This window comes from Hyperolius riggenbachi, chromosome 7, assembly GCF_040937935.1.
Source record: "Hyperolius riggenbachi isolate aHypRig1 chromosome 7, aHypRig1.pri, whole genome shotgun sequence".
NCBI classification, from domain to species: Eukaryota; Metazoa; Chordata; class Amphibia; order Anura; family Hyperoliidae; genus Hyperolius; species Hyperolius riggenbachi.
In genome coordinates, this window is record NC_090652.1 from 324,714,375 (window position 1) to 324,733,136 (window position 18,762).

Sequence of the window (18,762 nt, forward strand, 5' to 3'; positions counted from 1 at the left end):
CTGCCCTATGCCCATCCTCAGAATCCGCCGCTCTCCCGTGTACCGGCCGGCGTGCTGTCACCGGCATGCTGTGCGCCGGCAGCGTGTATGAGAAGTGCAGGGGCGGATTCAGAGGAGGCACAGGACAGGTAATGTATAAATGCCTGTACCTGCATGCGTATGTATACATTACCTGCCCTATGCCCATCCTCAGAATCCGCCGCTCTCCCGTGTACCGGCCGGCGTGCTGTCACCGGCATGCTGTGCGCCGGCAGCATGTATGAGAAGTGCAGGGGCAGATTCAGAGGAGGACGAGCACCTCGGCACAGGACAGGTAATGTATAAATGCCTGTACCTGCATGCGTATGTATTCATTACTCATACCTCCCAACTTTTTGAGATGAGAAAAAGGGATATTTAAGCCATGCCCCTGCCACACCCCTAATCACGCCCCAATCACGCCCCCTCGTCACGCAATCCATAAAGATTTTATGAGAAAAATATGTTGATTCAGAGCAGGCACAGGACAGGTAATGTATAAATGCCAGTACCTGCATGCGTATGTATACATTACCTGCCCTGTGCCCCGGTGCCCATCCTCACCACTCTCCCGTGTACCGGCCGGCGTGCTGTCACCGGCATGCTGTGCGCCGGCAGCGTGTATGGGAAGTGCAGCGGCGGATTCAGAGGAGGCACAGGACAGGTAATGTATAAATGCCAGTACCTGCATGCGTATGTATACATTACCTGCCCTGTGCCCCGGTGCCCATCCTCACCACTCTCCCGTGTACCGGCCGGCGTGCTGTCACCGGCATGCTGTGCGCCGGCAGCGTGTATGGGAAGTGTAGGGGCGGATTCAGAGGAGGCACAGGACAGGTAATGTATAAATGCCAGTACCTGCATGCGTATGTATACATTACCTGCCCTGTGCCCCGGTGCCCATCCTCACCACTCTCCCGTGTACCGGCCGGCGTGCTGTCACCGGCATGCTGTGCGCCGGCAGCGTGTATGGGAAGTGCAGCGGCGGATTCAGAGGAGGCACAGGACAGGTAATGTATAAATGCACACACACATACATGTACACACATTGATATACATATAAACAACGCCAGAGTTTCATCGCTCGTCCCGATATGGCTCGACATTACCGCCACGTACCAGATCCACCACAATGGCCCGCCTGAAATTGGTCACATTGTCAGTCGGACATGCACTTGGCTGAACCAATTTTCAGCCGGTCCGATTATAATAATCAGAATCGGATGGTCGATCGCCCGCCAAGTCGCCTGATGTATGCCCACTTTTATTGGTCCAATCGTGCAATTAGATTGGTACAAACAAATTTAGCCAATCGTGCAATGTGATTGGTCCAATCTGATTGGTTTAAACATGCAATTCCATTGGTCCAGTCCAGTTGGACCAATCATGCATTTTTATTGTTACAATCTGATTGGGGCAATCATGAAAATGGATTGGTACAATGTGATTGATGCAATCTTTATTTTGAGACTGTGAGGTGAGTGACCCCCTCTGATGATCAGGAAAATGTGGTCTGTAATGCATATAAGATGTAGAGATAATGTATGGATAAAGTATACGTAGTGTATATACTGTATTCTGTCTGTTGGGGCTTTCACCCCCCTCCCCCCATGAGGATGATGTCTGTTGAGTATACAATGTATGATGTCTATATAATGTATATCTCTTGTACAGTACATAATGTATATATGGTGTAAATATACATATATGTCATGTATGCATAATGTATTTATTCTGTATGTATAATTTTGGATGTATAATGTTTATGTGATGTATATAATGTATGTATTCTGTATGTTGGGGTGTCAGGTGATGATGATGAGGGTGTATATATAGAGTATATGATGTATGTATAATGTATATAGTGTATATGTAGTGGATGTATAATGTATATATGATGTATATAATGTATATATAATGTATGTAATGTATGTATTCTGTATGTTGGGGTGTCAGGTGATGATGATGAGGGTGTATATAGAGTATATGGTGTATATATAATGTATAGAGTGTATATGTAATAGATGTATAATGTATATGTGATGTATATAATGTATATATAATGTATGTAATGTATGTATTCTGTATGTTGGGGTGTCAGGTGATGATGATGAGGGTGTATATATAGAGTATATGATGTATGTATAATGTATATAGTGTATATGTAGTGGATGTATAATGTATATATGATGTATATAATGTATGTATTCTGTATGTTGGGGTGTCAGGTGATGATGATGGGGGGTGTATATAGAGTATATGGTGTATATATAATGTATAGAGTGTATATGTAATAGATGTATAATGTATATGTGATGTATATAATGTATATATAATGTATGTAATGTATGTATTCTGTATGTTGGGGTGTCAGGTGAATGCTCCCCTCTGATGATGGGGGGGGGGGGGGGGGGGAGTCTATATAGTGTATATGTAATCGATGTATAGTGTATATATGATGTGTATAATGTATGTGTTCTGTATGTTGGGGTATCAGGTGATAGTGATGATGGAGGGTATATATAGTGTATATGTAATGGATGTATAATGTATATATGATGTATATAATGTATGATGTATAAAATGTATATGTGATGTATATAATGTATGTGTTCTGTATGTTGGGGTGTCGGGTGATGATGAAGATGGAGGGACTAGAGTATATGATGTATATATAATGTATAGAGTGTATATGTAATGGGTGTATAATGTGTATGTGATGTATATAATGTATATGTGCTGTATGTTGGGGTGTCAGGTGATGATGATGGGGGGGGGGTATATAGAGTATATGATGTGTATACTGTATATTGTGTATATGTAATGGATGTATAATGTATATGTGATGTATATAATGTATGTATGCTGTATGTTGGGTTGTCAGGTGATGATGATGATGGGTGGGGTATATAGAGTATATGATGTATATATACTGTACATTGTGTATATGTAATGGATGTATAATGTATATGTGATGTATACAATGTGTATATGATGTATGTTGAGGCTGGCAGGTGAGAGCTCCCCTCTGATGATGGGGGGGGGGGGGGGGGGTTGTATAGAGTATATAGAGTATATGGTGTGTATATAGTGTTTATGTAATGGATGTATACTGTATATATGATGTATATAATGTATGTATTCTGTATGTTGAGGCTGGCAGGTGAGAGCTCCCCTCTGATGTTGAGGGGGAGAGGGGGGTTGTGTATAGAGTATATGATGTATATACAATGTATATAGTGTATATGTAATAGATGTATACTGTATATATGATGTATATAATGTATGTATTCTGTATGTTGAGGCTGGCAGGTGAGAGCTCCCCTCTGATGTTGAGGGGGAGAGGGGGGTTGTGTATAGAGTATATGATGTATATACAATGTATATAGTGTATATGTAATAGATGTATACTGTATATATGATGTATATAATGTATGTATTCTGTATGTTGAGGCTGGCAGGTGAGAGTTCCCCTCTGATGTTGGGGGGAGAGGGGAGAGGGGGGGCAGTGTGTATAGAGCATATGATGTCTGGGCTGTGATTGGCCGGCTCCTGCACTGTCGGTCTCCTGATTGGTCGGTGCCACGTGCAGCTGCACTCACGTGCTTCCGGTCGGAGGAAAAAGTGCAGCGAGGGATCGGAGGAGGCAGACAGCGCGCGGACAGCGGTGCGGAGACATCGCTCAGTGATCGGCCGACCATGGCAGCTGTGTAGGGCGCAGAGAGTCGGGTGTAGCGGGCGCCATGGAGGATCTGACGGACCGCAGTCCCGGGGCCCCCAGCGAGCCGGAGAATGGGGTCTCCCCTCCCCCCCTACACCCGGGGGCGCCCCCACACCGGACCACCAACTTCTTCATCGACAACATCCTCCGACCAGACTTCGGCTGCAGGAAGGAGACTCCCGGCCGCGAGAACGTCAACCCCGACCCCCCCAGCGACCCCCCCAAAGATGCTGCCCTCCTGCTGACCCCCCAAAAGAGCGACCCCATGGTGTGGCCGGCCTGGGTCTACTGCACGCGCTACTCCGACCGACCATCGTCCGGTGAGTGGCCGACCGACCGACCGAGCCCCTGCATAGGTGTTTCCTTATTATTATTATTACTACTCTATTACTGCTGATTGTATTATTGTTATTATGTGACTGGAGAGAGTTATCGCATAATATAATGTCTGCATTATATACATACAGTACAGAGAGAGGGAAGAGAGAAGAGGATATCGTGTTCTTATTACTATTACACACTGTCATTATCATTATGTCACTGCAGAGGCGGTCACAGAGGTATATTATACATTATATATCATGGCTATAATGTCTGCTTTATATATACAGAGAGAGAGGGAAGAGAGAAGAGGCTATCGTGTTATTATTATTACTATTATTATTATTATTATACCACAGAGGTATATTATACATTATATATCATGGCTATAATGTCTGCTTTATATAGAGGTAGAGAGGGAAGAGAGACGAGGCTATCGTATTATTATTACTATTATTATTACACACTGTTATTATCATTATTATTATTATGTGACTGGAGAGGCGGCTACAGAGTCATCCCATAAATATATAATGGCTGTAATGTCTGCATTATATAATATACAGTACAGAGAGAGGGAAGAGAGACGCGGCTATCGTGTTATTATTACTACTATTATTATTATTATTATTATTATGTGACTGGAGAGACGGCCACGGACATATATTATACATTATATATCATACATTTTATATACAACAGTATAATGTCTGTAGTATAAAGAGAGAGTGAAGAGATACGACGCTATAATTAGTATTACACATTATCATTATTATTATTATTATTATTCTGTGTGTGGAGAGAGGGCCACAGACGTGTATTATACATGATATATCATAGATTATATATAATGGGTATAATGTCTGCATTATATATATAGAGAGAGACACGGCTATTGTGTTGTTATTATTATTCTGGGTCTGGAGAGGGCCACAGACGTGTATTATACATGATATATCATACATTATATATAATGAGTATAATATCTGCATTATATATAGAGAGAGAGAAGCGATAAGAGGCTATATAATTAATGTTACACGCTGTCATTATTACTATTGTTGCCATTATATTACTGCAGACTGCAGAGACGGCCACAGAATTATATAACACAATATATATATATAAGAGGTATAATATTTGCACTATAAATATATATATATATAGAGAGAGAGAAGCGATATCAGACTATCCTCAGCCATTATTAATATTATTATTATTATTATATGACTGAAGAAATGGCCACAGCACAGACGTATAAATATACATTATGTATAATGGGTATAATATCTGCATTTTATCTATATATAAAGAGAGAGAAGAGGTAGGAGACTATCCTGTGCTATTATTATTACTATTATTATTAGTATTATGTGTCTGGAGAGACGGCCACAGTCGTGTATTATACATTACAATCTATATCATGTATAATGGGTATAATATGTGTATGTATATATATAGAGAGAGAGAGATACTGTGCTGCTATTATTATTATTATTAATTATTATTATTACCTTTACACACTGTCACATTATTATCATTGCCATTATGTGACTGCAGAGACAGCCACAGACGTATATTATACATTATATATATATAATGGATATAATGTCTGCAATTTATTTATTTAGAGAGAGGAGATAATATGGGGAATCATAATCGAGTGTTTCTATTATTATTATAACATTATTATTATTATTATTATTATTATTATTATTATTATCATTGCCATGATATGACTGCAGAGACAGCCACAGAGGTATATTATACATTATATATACATATAATGGATATAATGTCTGCAATTTATTTATTTAGAGAGAGGAGATAATATGGGGAATCATAATCTATTATTATTATAACATTATTATTATTATTACTGTCACTATGTGACTGCAGAGATGGTCACAGACTTATATTATGGATTATATATAATGGATATAATGAGTTTATTTTATATATATGTGGAGCGGAAATAAAGAATCTGTGAGAGGGGTATAATCCTGTTTTTTTTTATTATTTATTATTATTATAGTGGTTGTTGTTATGAAATATATAATCAGTATAATGTACATAATATATACAGTGTACAGAGAGTGGGGCTGGCGCACTGAGGAGAGGGGGTATAATCGGGTCTCCGGCGTGTGATAATAATCATCTCTAATATTACTATGTGACTGGAGAGCCGACTATAGTATATCATCTACACATTATATATATATATAGTCTATACACAACAGCAGGAGAACATTGAGGCTATAGGCGGGGGTGTATTCGGGTCTGCTCCAGGCATCGCACATTATATTATGATGTATAATGTATATATATATAATGTATATATGTATATATAATCTATAGACAACAGCAGGGGGAACATTGAGGCTATAGGCGGGGGTGTATTCGGGACTCCTTCACGCATCGCACATTATATTATGATGTATAATATATATATAATGTGTATATATATATATATATATATATATATATATATATATATATATATATATATATATATATATATATATATATATATATATATAGTCTATACACAACAGCAGGGGAACATTGAGGCTATAGGCGGGGGATGTATTCGGGTCTCCTGCAGGCATCGCACATTATATTATGATGTATAATATATATATAATGTATATATATATATATATATATATAGTCTATAGACAACAGCAGGGGGAACATTGAGGCTATAGGCGGGGATGTATTCGCGTCTCCTCCACGCATCGCACATTATATTATGATGTATAATATATATATAATGTATATATATATATATAATCTATACACAACAGCAGGGGGAACATTGAGGCTATAGGCGGGGGTGTATTCGGGACTCCTTCACGCATCGCACATTATATTATGATGTATAATATATATATAATGTATATATATATATATATATATATAATCTATACACAACAGCAGGGGGAACATTGAGGCTATAGGCGGGGATGTATTCGGGACTCCTTCACGCATCGCACATTATATTATGATGTATAATATATATATAATGTATATATATATATATATAATCTATACACAACAGCAGGGGGAACATTGAGGCTATAGGCGGGGATGTATTCGGGACTCCTTCACGCATCGCACATTATATTATGATGTATAATATATATATAATGTATATATATATATATATATATAATCTATACACAACAGCAGGGGGAACATTGAGGCTATAGGCGGGGATGTATTCGGGACTCCTTCACGCATCGCACATTATATTATGATGTATAATATATATATAATGTATATATATATATATATAGTCTATAGACAACAGCAGGGGAACATTGAGCCTATAGGCGGGGATGTATTCGGGTCTCCTCCAGGGATCGCACGGTCTGTAGCTCTCTGAGCACCGCGCCGATCTGTTAGCTATTTTTTTTTATAATTTGTTACATAGTTTTATTGAATGTGATTATTAATACTATTATGTGGCTGGAGAGATGGCGACAGCCGGGGAAATACTATATATATATATATATAAATAATGGCAGCAATGTGTGGTTATGTAGAAAGAGGAAATACAAAGGGGAATATATCATGTGTCCACCAATCCTATATGACAATTATTGTCATTATTACGTGACCGGTGACCGGAACAGCAAGAGGCAAATATACTACATAATGTGTGTGTAGTGTATGTATATATCATTGATATATAAAGCGCCAACATATTCCGTGGCGCTGTACAAAGTAAGAAACAAACATGGGGTACATAATACAGACAATGGGGTACACTAATATACAAGATACAGAATTAGTGACAAAATACAAATTAACATGATGTATAAAATGTATAATGGTTACCAAGACACAAAAGGGGGAGAGAGCCCTGCCCTTGCCAGCTTACAATCTAAAGGGAATGGGGGGGGGGGGGGGGGGGGAACAAGAGGATGGGTAGTATACGATAAAATATATAGAGGCAGTGTTTTAAGACACCTAGTAGGACTGCAATTTAGTCTTAGGACAAAGGGAAGTGGCCTAAGGTAGCGCATATGCTTGATATATATATATACTATAGCACTGACATCTCCTGCAGCACATTACAGAGTACATAGTCATGTCACTGACTGTCCTCAGAGGAGCTCACACTCTAATCCTACCATAGTCATAGTGTAATGTCCTACCATATTATTATTATGTATTTATATAGCACTGACGTCTTCTGCAGTACATTACAGAGTACATAGTCATGTCACTGACTGTCCTCAGAGGAGCTCACACTCTAATCCTACCATAGTCATTGTCTAATGTCCTACCATATTATTATTATGTATTTATATAGCACTGACATCTCCTGCAGCACATTACAGAGTACATAGTCATGTCACTGACTGTCCTCAGAGGAGCTCACACTCTAATCCTGCCATAGTCATAGCCTAATGTCCTACCATATTATTATTATGTATTTATATAGCACTGACATCTTCTGCAGCACATTACAGAGTACATAATCATGTCACTGACTGTCCTCAGAGGAGCTCACACTCTAATCCTACCATAGTCATAGTCTAATGTCCTACCATATTATTATTATGTATTTATATAGCACTGACATCTTCTGCAGCACATTACAGAGTACATAATCATGTCACTGACTGTCCTCAGAGGATCTCACACTCTAATCCTACCATAGTCATAGTGTAATGTCCTACCATATTATTATTATGTATTTATATAGCAGTGACATCTCCTGCAGCACATTACAGAGTACATAGTCATGTCACTGACTGTCCTCAGAGGAGCTCACACTCTAATCCTACCATAGTCATTGTCTAATGTCCTACCATATTATTATTATGTATTTATATAGCAGTGACATCTCCTGCAGCACATTACAGAGTACATAGTCATGTCACTGACTGTCCTCAGAGGAGCTCACACTCTAATCCTACCATAGTCATAGTGTAATGTCCTATCATATTATTATTATGTATTTATATAGCACTGACATCTCCTGCAGCACATTACAGAGTACATAGTCATGTCACTGACTGTCCTCAGAGGAGCTCTCAATCTAATCCTACCATAGTCATAGTCTAATGCCCTACCATATTATTATTATTATGTACTTATATAGCACTGACATCTTCTGCAGCACATTACAGAGTACATAGTCATGTCACTGACTGTCCTCAGAGGAGCTCACACTCTAATCCTACCATAGTCATAGTGTAATGTCCTACCATATTATTATTATGTATTTATATAGCACTGACATCTCCTGCAGCACATTACAGAGTACATAGTCATGTCACCGACTGTCCTCAGAGGAGCTCACACTCTAATCCTACCATAGTCATAGTCTAATGTCCTACCATATTATTATTATGTATTTATATAGCACTGACATCTTCTGCAGCACATTACAAAGTACATAGTCATGTCACTGACTGTCCTCAGAGGGGCTCACACTCTAATCCCACCATAGTCATAGTCTAATGTCCTACCATATTATTATTATGTATTTATATAGCACTGACATCTCCTGCAGCACAATGCAGAGTACACAGTCATGTCACTGACTGTCCTCAGAGGAGCTCACACTCTAATCCTACCATAGTCATAGTCTAATGTCCTACCATATTATTATTATGTATTTATGTAGCACTGACATCTCCTGCAGCACATTACAGAGTACATAGTCATGTCACTGACTGTCCTCAGAGGAGCTCACAATCTAATCCTACCATAGTCATAGTCTAATGCCCTACCATATTATTATTATTATGTACTTATATAGCACTGACATCTTCTGCAGCACATTACAGAGTACATAGTCATGTCACTGACTGTCCTCAGAGGAGCTCACACTCTAATCCTACCATAGTCATAGTGTAATGTCCTACCATATTATTATTATGTATTTATATAGCACTGACATCTCCTGCAGCACATTACAGAGTACATAGTCATGTCACCGACTGTCCTCAGAGGAGCTCACACTCTAATCCTACCATAGTCATAGTCTAATGTCCTACCATATTATTATTATGTATTTATATAGCACTGACATCTTCTGCAGCACATTACAAAGTACATAGTCATGTCACTGACTGTCCTCAGAGGGGCTCACACTCTAATCCCACCATAGTCATAGTCTAATGTCCTACCATATTATTATTATGTATTTATATAGCACTGACATCTCCTGCAGCACAATGCAGAGTACACAGTCATGTCACTGACTGTCCTCAGAGGAGCTCACACTCTAATCCTACCATAGTCATAGTCTAATGTCCTACCATATTATTATTATGTATTTATATAGCACTGACATCTTCTGCAGCACATTACAAAGTACATAGTCATGTCACTGACTGTCCTCAGAGGGGCTCACACTCTAATCCTACCATAGTCATAGTCTAATGTCCTACCATATTATTATTATGTATTTATATAGCACTGACATCTTCTGCAGCACATTACAGAGTACACAGTCATGCTACTGACTGTCCTCAGAGGAGCTCACACTCTAATCCTACCATAGTCATAGTCTAATGTCCTACCATATTATTATTATATATTTATATAGCACTGACATCTCCTGCAGCACATTACAGAGTACATAGTCATGTCACTGACTGTCCTCAGAGGAGCTCACAATCTAATCCTACCATAGTCATAGTGTAATGTCCTACCATATTATTATTATATATTTATATAGCACTGACATCTCCTGCAGCACATTACAGAGTACATAGTCATGTCACTGACTGTCCTCAGAGGAGCTCACAATCTAATCCTACCATAGTCATAGTGTAATGTCCTACCATATTATTATTATATATTTATATAGCACTGACATCTCCTGCAGCACATTACAGAGTACATAGTCATGTCACTGACTGTCCTCAGAGGAGCTCACACTCTAATCCTACCATAGTCACAGTCTAATGTCCTGCCATATTATTATCATGTATTTATATAGCACTGACCTTTTCTGCAGCACATTACAGAGTACATAGTCATGCCACTGACTGTCCTCAGAGGAGCTCACACTCTAATCCTACCATAGTCATAGTGTAATGTCCTACCATATTATTATTATGTATTTATATAGCACTGACATCTTCTGCAGCACATTACAGAGTACATAGTCATGTCACTGACTGTCCTCAGAGGAGCTCACACTCTAATCCTACCATAGTCACAGTGTAATGTCCTACCATATTATTATTATGTATTTATATAGCAGTGACATCTTCTGCAGCACATTACAGAGTACATAGTCATGTCACTGACTGTCCTCAGAGGAGCTCACACTCTAATCCTATCATAGTCATAGTCTATTATCCTACCATATTATTATTATGTATTTATATAGCACTGACATCTCCTGCAGCACATTACAGAGTACATAGTCATGTCACTGACTGTCCTCAGAAGAGCTCACAGACTTCCATAGTCATACGTCCATCATACTCTAGGACCAATTTTAGCGGGAAGCCAAGTAACTTATCTGTATGGTTTGGGGATGAGTGTCCGGGGGAAACCCTCACAGACACGGGGAGAAGGTGGCTGGACTGGGCAGAATGTATGTATATAAATCCCAAGTAATGGCGACAGTAACAGGAATGTATGGGGGGGGGGGGGGGGGGGGGAATGCGGAGGGGGAGGGGGGGGGGGGAGCTGTGTGTCCTCCGATCATAGAACATGACTATTATCGTTATGAAGTGACTGAAGAGGCGGAAATAGCCAATATATTACATCAGCTGCATCGTGTGTGTATATCGCATATATATGGGAGGAATAGTGAGGCGATAACAGTGTTGTGGTTACAGAGAGAGGCAGCGCAGCGACTGATGATAGTAATACTAATAACAATAATCATAGTAATAATAATTATGATAATATAAGAGAGATGGGAAAAGTGAGAGACGAAGTAAAACTATATATATATAACCGGAGTGACGGGAGGAATATAATCGTCAGGGGCGGATCGCACATCATTATCGCATAGTTAGCGGAGATTGTACAGATAATGATCGGCCTGTTTGTGGCGGCGATAATGTCACCAGCTATTAATGTGCCTTTTCCTCGCCACTGGCATCTCCGGATAGTAATAATAATAATAATAGTCAGAATACCGCACCGGTCACTGTAATACAATGATAATATTTACCGTCGGCGTCCAGTGCCGATTAAACAGATATAAATATTATTATTATTTAGAATATATATATATATATATATATATATATTTGTATGCATATTTCTACAGATAATAAGAAGGGTGACTCTATACCTGTCCTCAGAATAATAATGATAATAGTTCTCTTAGTCGGGGGTATATTATTATACATAATGTGTCGGTAATCTAGTCACAGCATTCTAGGAATATATTCCTGTATTGATCCGATGATTTCTAGTCCTGGAATGGAAGTGAATACAGAAATGTGGAATAGTCGCAGAACAGCGGCAGCGATAATCGGGATGTAAATATTGCGGAGATCGGCGGCCTGGTATCGCTCACAGCCGGGAGAGCGGAGTCTGCACAATAACGTCCAGCATTCCGGGTGTTGTGTTCTTGGGGTGACCCGGATTCCTCCCCTCGGGTGTCACTCCCGCCCTCCAAAAACTGAAACGAAACTGCATAATGTGTGTGTATATCTCCGGCTACGTGGAGACCCCCGACCAACCGACCAACCAGCCGACCGCTCACCCACCCCCCACCGACCAGCTTATACCCCCTGACCAGCCGACCTCCGACCAACCAGCCGACCGCTCACCCACCCCCCACCGACCAGCTTATACCCCCTGACCAGCCGACCAACCGACCAACCAGCCGACCCCTCACCCACCCCCCACCGACCAGCCCACCAGCTAATACCACCTGACCAGCCGACCTCCGACCAACCGACCACCCAATCCCCCCCTCCACACACACACACACACCAGCCAACCCCCGAGATATACATTTCCTTTTCCTTTGTAGCACCTTGTCTGGAAACTCAATAAAATATAGTAATAATAATTATAATAACCATCAATGAGCAATGGTCTCCTCTGCGACGTGCCGGTACCAGGCATTAATATTAACAATAGTATGTTAGCCGAGCGATCTCCTGCGGCCTGCCGATGTATATCGGCCGACTGCGCGCCACTCATTCCCAGCTCTGCACCGACTGCTGTATAATATCATTATTATTATTACATGATGTGGGGTGTGTGGCGCTGAGTATAATATCCCCCGCGATGCTGCTGTACGGGGCCCCCAGTAATTCCCGTGAGGATGATGATGATAGGACCCATAAGTACAACAATTCCCATATAGGACCCCACCCTCCATGTGCTGCTATCTTCTTATGCTACCTATGTCCGCAATAATGATATAAAGACAGGTTTGGATATCCCATCCATGGAGGGCTGAGTCCTATATGGCAATTGTTGTGTAGATTGAGAGCTGTGATGCACCCCTCACCCCATTAGGACTCCCCGAACAATGTATACCATATAATCCTGAGGCTGGAGCACCATTGCTTGTTCGGCTGATGATGATGATAGGACCCCCAGTGTCGCCCCTGTGAGGGGTACATTACCCGCCAGCTCTTACTAACATGCGATGTATGTATTCTACATGTTCCGGGGCCGCGGCTATACGCACCAGCCGTGTATATATATACATAGTCCATACATAGCCCTATATATATATATATATATATATATAATATATATATATATATATATATATATATATATATACACACCTCCCATCCATATATATATACACAGACATCACACGAGGGCCCACATGCAATTATCATTTTCTGCTGGAGATTATCTTCATATTCTGGTACAATAACGATGTAACAATTGAGAAGCACCTGCAGGTTGTGGAGAAGTTACCGGCAGAATTATGTGGAGGGTTTTCTTGCTTGTTGGTGATTTAAAAAGCATTTTATTGTCAAGTTTCAAAATATCACCCAGAAGAAACAGTGAATTGCATGTGGTGGGGCCAAATGTATAGAGAGAGAGATAATATTACAGCACATATACTGGTGCGATCTATACATTCCCCTCCGCAGGAAGACGGGGCAATAAGTGTGTATATATTATTGTATATTACTGATAATACAGCAAATAATATATACATTACACGCCCTTCCGTGATGTGGCACCGGCAGCGTGTGTGTCTATAATCTACCAACTATCTATCTATCTATCTATCTATCTATCTATCTATCTATCTATCTATCTATCTATCTATCTATCTATCTGTCTGTCTGTCTGTCTGTCTGTCTGTCTGTCTGTCTGTCTGTCTGTCTGTCTGTCTGTCTGTCTGTCTGTCTGTCTGTCTATCTATCTATCTATCTGTCTCTGTCTATATCTATCTATCCATCCACACATTTCTGACCGACTGACAATAGGACACCCCGACCGATACATGTATCCCGAGCGCTGTACAGACAGGGCGATGCGTGCCGCCTGTATATCTTTTATAGGATGGACGTTATTCTGTACGCAGTGAGTCTCGGGTATATTGTCTGCTGCTACGTCACCGATAATGTATACAGCAGCCCTGCAAAGTACATTATTATTATATAGCCATCACCTAATAGCGCGCTGTCTATATAATATTCGCCATTCATCTATAATAACCCCCCTATTATCTACAGACCCCCCCCCCCCCCCCCCCCCTCATACAGAAGTGCGTCTTATGATTGGAGATTGTTATTATCACCACTATTATTATTATTATTACCCACAAATGATGAAGTCACTCATCTCCACACCCCGCATTATACTGCCTCTGCTCTGGGGGTATTTCTGGCCCTGTGCTGGGGTAATTCTGGACATGAATTGAGGGTAATTCCCGCATGGGTCATATCAGATCATAGCCCGGGTTGCTGGAATGTTGATGCATTGTTGGAGTTGCGCACAATGTCCCCCCCCCCCCCCCCCCACCCGCTCAGTGATACTGTATATACTATCATACACAGCACTCTGTATATAATGTATAGATGTCCATGTGATATATACTATTGCCATACACAGCGCACTATATATATATATACACATTGTATAGTAGACGGTCTGTCATGCGCCGCTGTGTGCCGCGTGTACATTCCGTGTGTACTGTATATATATATTGTATTGTAGACGGTCTGTCATGTGACCCTGTGTACGGGACAATGTATAATGTATATATGTACTGCATATATATTGCTCCGTATGATAGGGACACTGTGTACGGGACAATGTAAACGTTATATGACGCTATATGTTCTGTACGGTACAATCATTATTTGATCGGCCGACGCAATGTCGTGATTGATGCGGGATATCCGGCGTGTGTATTGTATGTATTCCGGGTGTGTCGGAGGTACATACATATACTGTGCAGACAATCGTTAATACATATAGAATTCCCCCCCCCCCCCCCCAATCATCAGCAACTCCATCCGGCACATCGATCTATCGCCACCGATATCTGGTGTGACATTGGGGCAATTATACGCCGGTTGGTCCGTGTACCACGATTATACTTGTTATTATTCATTGCCTAGCTCCACAAGCTCTCTGATTATATATCGGACGATAGTGATTGTCAGTCTCCACATGCTCTCTGATGATATATCGGGCAATAGTGATTGTCAGTCTCCACATGCTCTGTGATGCTATATCGGGCGATAATGATTTTCTCTCCATGCTCTCTGATGATATATCGGGCGATAATGATTGTCTGTCTCTCCATGCTCTGTGATGATATATCGGGCGATAATGTCTGTCTCTCCATGCTCTGTGATGATATATCGGGCGATAATGTCTGTCTCTCCATGCTCTGTGATGATATATCGGGCGATAATGATTGTCCTGTCAGTAACTCGGCTGCTCTCCCCCCCAGGTCCCCGGACCCGGAAGCTGAAGAAGAAGAAGGCCGAGAAGGATGATAAGCGGCCCCGCACCGCCTTCACCGCGGAGCAGCTTGCGCGCCTGAAGAGCGAGTTCCAGGCCAACCGCTACATCACGGAACAGCGGAGGCAGACCTTGGCCCAAGAGCTCAACCTCAACGAATCCCAGATCAAGATCTGGTTCCAGAACAAGCGGGCCAAGATCAAGAAGGCGACCGGGCTGAAGAATGGACTAGCCCTCCACCTGATGGCCCAGGGACTGTATAACCACTCCACCACCACGGTGCAGGAGAAGGAGGACAGCGACTGAGCCCCCCCCCCCCCCCCCCCACAGAGCCCCCTTATGTATAGATTTCTATCAGGTAAGGACAGAGGGGACTCTCTACCACCCCCCCTTCTCTGTGACTTATGGGGGACACCTCTGTGACTGTGGATACCACCTTTGTGTCCCCCGCCAGAGGGAGGCTGCAGAACTGTCCTTTCAAGCCAAAGATTTTATTATGTTGCGCGGAGGAGTTTGTTCCTGGAGGGAGTACTGCTGAACTGGAAAGCCCCTCCCAGGAGGAGCGAATAACTTATTTTCTATGAATAAAACAATTATTATTCCACCAGAAATTATGGATATGGTCTGGACATCTCATTCCTGCGGGGTGCTTCTGGGGGGTGAGGGGGGGAGGGGGAGGGGGGAGCCTTACCAATCCCAATACTGCCTCAATCAGTGGTGCCCACATTCACACAAGCCCCTCCCCCACTCAGAGTATCTGTGCACACCCCCCCAATGACCTCTGTGTCGCCTACTGACCCTGATGACCCTCACCCCCCAGCCCCCACTCTCCTCCCCCCCACCCCCCCCCAGCCCCACTCTCCTCCCCCCACTCCCCCCCATGCAGGGGTCTGGTGGCAGCTGTGGAAATATCTCATTTCATTGTTTTTATGTGGTGTGTTTGTCTATCGATCTCTGGAGAGGATCAGAATATCCGGGAATAAAATCTTCAGAAAATATTCGGTGGTTCAGACAGAGAGAGAGAGAGACGATCATTTCACTGCCAAAGAATCGGGAATATCCCCCACACTGTACGATGATAAACGATCACAATGCAGCCGATCCGATACCTGCCAAACAGGCCAATGATCCTAAAGCGATATAATGTACATAACGTCACAAATACACGTGTCACATTATATACACCCGTCTATACGTCACACACTCTACATTATATTACACGTGTCTGCTGGTATTATATACATTATACACACCCGTCTATACGTCACACACTCTACATTATATTACACGTGTCTGCTGGTATTATATACATTATACACACCCGTCTATACGTCACACACTCTACATTATATTACACGTGTCTGCTGGTATTATATACATTATACACACCCGTCTATACGTCACACACTCTACATTATATTACACGTGTCTGCTGGTATTATATACATTATACACACCCGTCTATACGTCACACACTTTACATTATATTACACGTGTCTGATGGTATTATATACATTATACACACCCGTCTATACGTCACACACTCTACATTATATTACACGTGTCTGCTGGTATTATATACACTATACACACCCGTCTATACGTCACACACTCTACATTATATTACACGTGTCTGCTGGTATTATATACACTATACACACCCGTCTATACGTCACACACTCTACATTATATTACACGTGTCTGCTGGTATTATATACATTATACACACCCGTCTATACGTCACACACTCTACATTATATTACACGTGTCTGCTGGTATTATATACACTATACACACCCGTCTATACGTCACACACTCTACATTATATTACACGTGTCTGCTGGTATTATATACACTATACACACCCGTCTATAGGTCACATCGGTGATCAGATCGGGTGGATGGAGGAGGGGGGGGGGGGGGGGAAACTAAGGAAAATACAATAGATGATAGAACCCTTACCGACAGCATAATATAATAGTGATAATAATAATACTATATTGTGAGGCGGTAGAAGGGAGCTGCACTGGACAGTGTGATTAAATACAGAGATAATATTTATCGTCAGCATTAAGTGTGAATTGTACAAATATTATTATTATTATTATTATTATTATCAGTATTATTATTATCATCAGTATTATTACTATTATTATTACTATTATCAGTATTATTATTATTACCAGTATTACTGACAATGTGAGGCTGTCCCGGCTGCAGCAGCAGGGGGGGGGGGGGGGGGGTGACAGAAGATAATTGGGAATATTTATGAGCTGTTTGTTGTTTCCGGCGCCTCCTGCATTGGCGACTCTCCCGGCGCTTGTATTTGGCTCTCTGTGACCCGGCGGGTGTTCTATGCTGGGTGACCCGGCGGGCGTTCTATCTATGCTGGGTGACCCGCTGTTCCTGCAGACAGATCCGGACCCCGGGGGCGACACACGCCGCTCTCACCAGGGGAGACCGACTATTATTATTAGTATTATTATTATATTTCCTCATTCATTGCTGCCTCTCATTCTGTATTCCTGTTATATTATATCCTGCTGCTGCTCCTCTGCTGAGTGTCGCTGCCGGAGGTGGTCTCTGCGTCACAGCATTATTATCATTATTATTAGTATTATTATTATATTTCCTCATTCATTGCTGCCTCTCATTCTGTATTCCTGTTATATTATATCCTGCTGCTGCTCCTCTGCTGAGTGTCGCTGCCGGAGGTGGTCTCTGCGTCACAGCATTATTAGTATTATTATTATCCTGTGATGAGGCTGGGCTGATTCCCCAGTTGGTCGCAGAGGGCGCTGTGCTCC

The 18,762-nt window shown here is 41.5% G+C and overlaps 1 protein-coding gene across 1 annotated transcript; it reads left to right on the forward strand.

Annotated features, from left to right (window-relative positions):
- The first annotated feature begins 3,663 nt into the window (after positions 1 to 3,663).
- EN1 (engrailed homeobox 1) lies at positions 3,664 to 16,261 on the forward strand. The gene is made up of 2 exons (XM_068247135.1): positions 3,664 to 4,059; positions 15,945 to 16,261. Exons 1-2 carry the CDS (start codon positions 3,762 to 3,764, stop codon positions 16,259 to 16,261), a joined length of 615 nt encoding a protein of 204 aa, XP_068103236.1. The 5' UTR covers positions 3,664 to 3,761.
- The last annotated feature ends 2,501 nt before the right edge of the window (positions 16,262 to 18,762 follow it).